This window comes from Oreochromis niloticus, linkage group LG17, assembly GCF_001858045.2.
Source record: "Oreochromis niloticus isolate F11D_XX linkage group LG17, O_niloticus_UMD_NMBU, whole genome shotgun sequence".
In the NCBI taxonomy this organism is placed as follows: Eukaryota; Metazoa; Chordata; class Actinopteri; order Cichliformes; family Cichlidae; genus Oreochromis; species Oreochromis niloticus.
Window position 1 is genome coordinate 3898319 of NC_031981.2, and position 7033 is coordinate 3905351.

Genomic DNA, 7033 nt, shown 5'->3' on the forward strand with positions numbered 1-7033 from the left:
ATATATCTCAAACTAATCAAACACATGCACATAAAAAACTACAACACAACAACTTAACACAACTTAAAACAACTGAATATACCACATTTATTGAAAGTAACAATTTGACAAACTAATAACATTCAATCTTTCTACACAAATACTACATGTCAAAGGAAAAGAATATTTCTGGGTGTAGGTGCAAGTAGGTGCAATTTTATTTGTAAGAATATGTGTGTGTGTGCTCTTAAAGTGACGTTTCCTTCGAGTCCTTGGGTGGCCTGAAGGTCAGTATTTCTGTGAAAGTGTGACCTGCACAACACAAAAGAGGAAACTGTTATTAACAGCAATGCTAAACTCAAGTTCAACAACTAAAACACTGCCCCCCTTGCTTATTATGTTACGAATCAAGGCAGCTTCTGTGTATTATTAGATTTGAAATCTGCATCAAGTAAGATTAGTTTACACTGACCTCTTCTGGCCTACAACAGGTACTGCAACTTCATGGAACGAGTTCATTTTCTAGTCTGGTTTTTTTTTTTTTTTTTTTTTTTTTACTGTCGTTCACATTGTCATAGTACTAAACCAATTTTTACCTATTATCTATACATCTTTACTGAATGTTTGGGGTTATCTAAAGGAAAAATCTGGTTCTTCAGCAGTTAAATGCCCCACTTTGGTTGTTTGGTGTTAATCAGGAAGCATTAGAGGCTTTCTTAGATTTTTTTTTTTTTAACCTGAGAAACAACTGCTGGCTGCAAATAAGAACAAAAAAGGAGAATTTGGGAAAAAGGACCAAAACAGTAAAGGTCTGTGCCAAAACATTAACAGCTGAGTAATAGGTTTTTTGCAACTCGATTAATTTCAGTTTTATTTTATATAATGTAAAATAACAACAACAGTCATCTCAAGGCGCTTTATGTTGTAAAGACCCTACAATTATACAGAGAAAACCCCAACAATCGGATGAGCCCTGTGAGAAGGCACTTGGTGACAGTGGGAAAGAAAAATTCCCTTTTAACAGGAAGAAACCTCTGGCAGAACCAGTCTCAGGGAGGGGCGGGGCCATCTGTCGTGACAGTTCTACCTCCCATTCTACTTTTAAATACCACAAGTACGCCAGCAGTCTGAGAGTGTGATGTTGGGGCGATATGGTTTTATGAGGTCTTTAGAGCTAAGATAACATGACTTTAAATTCGATTAATTCACGTTACAGAATATTTGTGAACAACTCCAGTATTTCTTTTATTACGTTTCCACAGGTCCAGCGGCAGATCTGTGTTGTCTAGGGTCTGATCGTATGGCAGCGCCTCGGTCTCCTCCTCCGTATCTCTGAACTCACTGAAGAAAGGGAGGTCGAGCGCCTCAGAGGCGCTCAGCCTCTGGTCAGGGTCCAGAAGCAGCATCTTTTCCAGGACACATACAGCTGTAATGCAGAGACATGTCACATTCTGGATGATAGTAGCTTAGTGTAATTTATGGATGATGTGTGATAACGTACCATTTGAGCTAGCTTTGGAGAAAATTGAGTGCAAATCCTTTTTTGGCACTTTTGGTAAGCTTCTGATGTAGTTTCTGGCCTGTTTGCAGAGGAAGAGGAAGAAGGTGCTACTGGTTGATACTCCGAAATATTAAATCAGTGACAGCACATATGTCTACAATTGTCATTACAACAAGCCCCACCCATTCCTGCTCAAACCTTCTATTTGCAAGGGGCAGCCAATCATGAGACTCATGCTACTCATATGGAATATAAGAATAAGAAGGGTGCACCAGTTTGGCGAAAAGTAGTAAAGAAACTAAGAAAATAGGTAAGGAAGATGCACTGCACTCGACTCCCAGTGCTGAGAAAGTCCAAAACACAGCTACTCCTGTGCTTTTAATCTAAAAAATATGTGTTTCAAACATACAGTGAGAAAAAAGGAATGGCTTTGATAAATTTCTGTGCGTCGTTTTGTGATTAGAACTGTGAAAACGCTGTGACCAACTTTGTATTGGAATGCATTATAGCAACTATGAAACCAGACTGACCACAGCTGCTTTTCCCTTTGAGGTCTGAGAGAGCAAATTGCATCTTTTACAGCCCTCCCCTTTTTCAACTTTACAGCCAGTGTTTCATACTCAAAGGGAACCGTAACCCCGGGTTATTACTTACATCTTGACTTTGTAGTTTCACAATAAAGTCAGGAGATGGGGTTCCTGTAATCTTCATGATTTCCCTCAGCTGGTCCAGGTCTGACAGTGAAATATGGTTAAGAAGGGTGTGTTTCATTGATTTTTGATATTCAATTATGAGCTTTCTTTTCAACTTGCAACTACAATGGGATCAACATGACGAGACAGTAAAAATAGGAAAAGGGCGAATTAGTCTTAATTTTGCTGTGAAGTGAAGGATTCAGGTGGTTAGTCTTAAACAGACTACATATAAAAGATGGCAAGGGTTACACGCCAGACTAACACAGTGAAGGATACGGTCGTTCCCTTTGAACAGCGGCTTTCCCAGCAGCATCTCTGCCATTATGCAACCTGCCGACCAGATATCCACTGCAACCCAAAGCAAAGCATCTTTATCTGCAATTTTGGATTAAGAAAGAAATATATCCCCCTGATTTTTACCCCCATCCCTATAAGAAAGATAGCTGTACCAGTTTGCGTGTAGTGCATCCAGTTGAGGATAACCTCTGGTGCTCTGTACCACCGTGTCACCACATAGCCGGTCATTTCAGAATCAGCCTGCCTCGCCAGGCCAAAATCAAGAATCTGAAGTGGAGGAAATAACTGAACTTTAACACAGAACGTGACTACGTCTAGAGACTTCACATCGATACATCTTCATGTTATTCGGCATTACCTTTAACTCACAGTCTGGGTTAATGGCTAAATTTCCAGGTTTAAGATCCTGTGGTAAAAAGAAATGTTAAGACAAACGAGACTAAGAGATACAGACAGTATGTGATTCAGTTTTAACATTAGTTGTTAAAAGTAGGAATTCAACTCAATTTTATTTACATTCTGCAAATGTATAATGTAACAACCCTTCTTATTGTGATACAGCACCGCTAGGGGGTGTTGTCCTGCTATTGTAGTAGTTGGGGAGACTCCTAGTGTGTGTGTGAGTGCAGCGGCAGCCATGACAGCCGAGCAGTCCGTTCAGAGAGAGACCTCATCATTGTAACGCGACTACCCATCCCTGCACATGTATGTACGGACAGAGGAGAGCCGTGGAGACCTGGCTTGTATGGTGTTATGTTGCTAACGTTAAATAAAGATCTGTTGTTCGATTTAACTGACTGGCCTCGAGTTATCCAGCTAACCTCCACACCACATGCCTGCTGGACCTGCTAGCCGCTCCTTCCTGCCAGACTGCTGTTACAATAACAGACATTGCCTCAAAGCGCTTTATATTGTACGCATAAATACCCTAAAATTTATTAGATTAAATTACATAATCCCCTGTGAGAAAGCACTTGGTGAGAGTAGGAAGAAAAAACTCCCTTTAAACAGGAAGAAACATCTGGCAGAGCCAGGGTTGGGGAGGGGCGGCCATCTGCCGTGAGCAGTTGGTGGTGAGGGGAGAAGAAGAGAACAGAGAGAGGCAGGACAAAGGATTTGGAATTGGAAGGCTTGTTTCTTTAGCAGGGCTAGCAAGGGTGAAAAAAGGACACATTTTTAGCAGTAATTGATACGTTCTCTGCTCTAATAAGCAATTCTCTGAGAGGCGGGAAAAATCAAGGAAAGGCTTTTGAAAATAGACATTTCAATAACACGATCTAACAGTCAGCGTATCAGACACAAACGCACACACTCACATAACAAAGCTCCCTGTGTGGGAGTCGAGATGAATGGGACCGAGTATAAAAAAAGAGAAAAAAGCCCCGCCACCCCCAAAGCTCATAGTCTGAAAGGTCAAAGGTCACAAACCCTGTGAATGATCCCTGCTGAGTGGATATACTGTGGAGAAAGCAGAGAGAGGGGGTGTCAGATCAGCTCACTGGAACACTTTCCTGTTGTTTCAAGAACTTTCGTGAAGGTTTCATTCACCTTGAGTCCTTTCAGCATCTGATAGACGAGGAACTGCACTCTGTCCTCCGATAACCTCTCCAGCTTCATCAGCTTGCCGAGGTCTGTGCCCATGAACGGCATCACCAGATAACTGCGGAGAGGCATGGGATCAATTCAAATGAGCTCTGTCTGATTCTTTAAGAGTGGTTAAGGAGAGCAGAGAGAAACTTACAAGTCACGAAACCGGTCGAGTGAGATTTCAGGAGTGAAAACATCCAACAGCCCAATGACCTGACAAGAGCCAGCCAGGAGGAAAAAGAGCTCAATTAAAATCAGACTTGAATAATATTTAATCATTTAATCTCTTCTCCTTCAAGCATGAACTTTAACATCTGCTATAATGTGAGTCCTATTTGCTGTTCCCCATCTTACGTTTTCGTGCTTCATGTGTTTGAGAAGTCGCAGCTCTCTGTAGGCCCTTTTGGCAAAAAGTTTGGTCTGGAAAGGCCGGTGGAGTTTCTTGATGGCTACCTGTGTCCCTGTCCGGCGGTCCCATGCTGAACTGATGAGCATAAAAGGGTTACGCAAGAACAGGTTTTATTGTCAGACTGAAATTTAAACTGGAGTTACAAACCCCTATTGCACAATGAAACGTTTTTTTTAATGATCTGAATTAAACCCAGAAACAACTGCATCTTTCCATGTTTTTTTCCCCAGAAATGTGTTTCTTTGTTGTGTTCTTGGTTTCAGTCAGGCACCTGCCCCATTTTTAGTGTGTGTGTGGATGTATTTCCCAGTTAAGCAAACCTGTGCTTTTCCTAGCAGGACAAGTCACCGTGTCTGCAGTGGGAAAAATGTAGACTGCAGTGTGACTGGAGACAAAGTGCATTCTGAGGAATTAACTCAGGGTCTTTAGCTTGACCCTAACAATAAAAGTTGGGGGTGGGTTTTCTTTGTTGACCCTCAGTCACATTACACAATGCAAAGAGGGGCCCTACACAGCCATCTGTGGAGAGACCACTGACCAAAACAGCACATACAACCAGGACCTGATGCTTAGACGGTGTATAATATTACAAAAATAAAAATAAAATGTGATCAGTCAAATTACCCAGGGAGAACCTGGGCTTTTATTGCAACATAAGATGCAGTACTGTGTAGAAATCTTGAGTCACTTTTCATTTATTTACAATTTCCTAGAAAAATGGGAAATGGAAACAGAGATTTATTGAGACATGTGTTAAAACATACATGGAAATAAAGCATATAATGCAAAAACAGAATTTATAATTCTAATAAGCTTGAAAGTGGATAATTGGTAGGTCCACCATCATTCTTTAACACAGCCTGATCTCTCGTTGGCAAGTTTCCTTGTAGTTTCATTAAGAAGTCTTCAGGACGGACATTCTTTGGATGTTGACTGACTGATCCTACACTGCTTTGATAATGTTGAGGTCCGGACTCTTGGGGAGGCCAATGCAAACACATACAATTGGCAATGTGTTTGTGATCATTATCATGCTGAAAAATGAAGATCCCAGATCACTGCATGGTGGACCGAACTCTGATTGTACTTTTCTGTGTTCATAACTCCATCCATTTTTACGGGATCTCCAACACCGCTGGCTAAAATGGAGCCTCAAACCATGACAGAGCCTCCAGCATGTTCTATGGATGGCTGTAGACACTTGCTGTTGTACCTCTGTGCTGTCCTCTGAATCAGAAATTTTGAATTTGTATTCATCAGCCCACAATAACCGTTTCCACTGATTTTCAGTCCAGTTCTGGTGTAATTTCTCTTCGTCCTCCTTCCTTGACAGCCGCCCTTCCACTGAGACCATTTTTAATTAGGCTTCAATAAACAGTAAATGGATCAACTGAAGAGTCAGGTGCATCTCTCAGGTCCTGTGTCAGCTTGTTTTGTTTTTTTTTGTTTTTTTTTCAGTTTCTTAAGGACAGGACTCTTTTTTTAACAACACACTGCACATGATGCTAAGGGAATTACATTGTTGGTGCAAGGTAACATTTCATGCCTGTCCAACTGTGTTACCGTTGGTATTTCACATAGATTCAACTGAAGAAACAGGAACAAATGTTGTGTTTTTGCAACAGGCTGCTAGAAACAAAGTGCAGAACTGATTATTTGCTAAGCTAACTGTTTTCTGTAGACAACACTTGGGTTCGGTGTCTTCTTCATGCTTTGCTGACCAATCAGCAAACAAGCAAGCAAGGAAAATACTCCCTCTGAAAATGGTCAGGTACAAGGACTGGACTGAAAATGGGTCAAAAAGGAGCCAAAGAAAAGCTTTGAAAGATTTTTGAGAAACCCCGGAGAACCACTTTAAAAATTACAAGCAAACCTGGCTCCCTGGAAGCAAAATATAAGGAAATGAAAAGAGGCTCAAAACTTTTCAGACCGTACTGTACTTTATAGTTGTTTTAGCCTTTCACAATATGTTGTACACAGACGTTGCTTAAAGTCTCACAGACGTGTCCAACTACATAACACCACAGGATAGGTTGAGTTTGTTGACCAATCAGTCAAACGCAACAGATTTTTTTCTTTTTTAATCAAACTCTATCAATACTTGTTTCAGCTACAACTTGCAAAACTCACCACACAGTCCCATATGCTCCCGTTCCGACCTGCTTCAAGTCTCGGTACCGCTCCGGTACTTCCCACACGGTTCTGTTGATCTCCTGCCGGTAGAACCCTGTCCTGGAGCGCACAGCCATACCCTACCGACGAACAAGGCTGCGGCTCCGGTCCAAACTCTCATGTGAAGAAATAAAAGTTCCACAGTAAAGAGCAGCTGTAGAAACTGCTGGGGCGCAAATTCCTCCAGATGCGATCTCTTGTGCGCTTTGGAGGGTCGATACTCACGGCCCCCCAGGACGCACACGCAAGCACACGCAGACTCACGCGCACTGAATTGTTAGCGGTTGTTTCTGGTCGCCCATGGCACTCCGTGGGTGTGTCTACAATGTGGGGGAAAGACTGCAAAACATCTGTCCACCCTATAAGGTTAGGTTCCCCCTGCTATGCGTCCCT

The 7033-nt window shown here is 41.9% G+C and overlaps 1 protein-coding gene across 1 annotated transcript; it reads right to left on the minus strand.

Moving 5' to 3' along the window:
* Positions 1–63: 63 nt before the first annotated feature.
* On the minus strand, positions 64–6964 carry mapk12b (mitogen-activated protein kinase 12b). The gene is made up of 12 exons (XM_003445146.5): positions 6599–6964; positions 4414–4543; positions 4214–4272; positions 4021–4132; positions 3901–3930; positions 2831–2878; positions 2625–2739; positions 2452–2523; positions 2135–2214; positions 1481–1559; positions 1232–1405; positions 64–291 (listed from the first exon to the last, which is right to left on the minus strand). Exons 1-12 carry the CDS (start codon positions 6715–6717, stop codon positions 227–229), a joined length of 1083 nt encoding a protein of 360 aa, XP_003445194.1. The 5' UTR covers positions 6718–6964; the 3' UTR covers positions 64–226.
* Between the last annotated feature and the right edge of the window lie 69 nt (positions 6965–7033).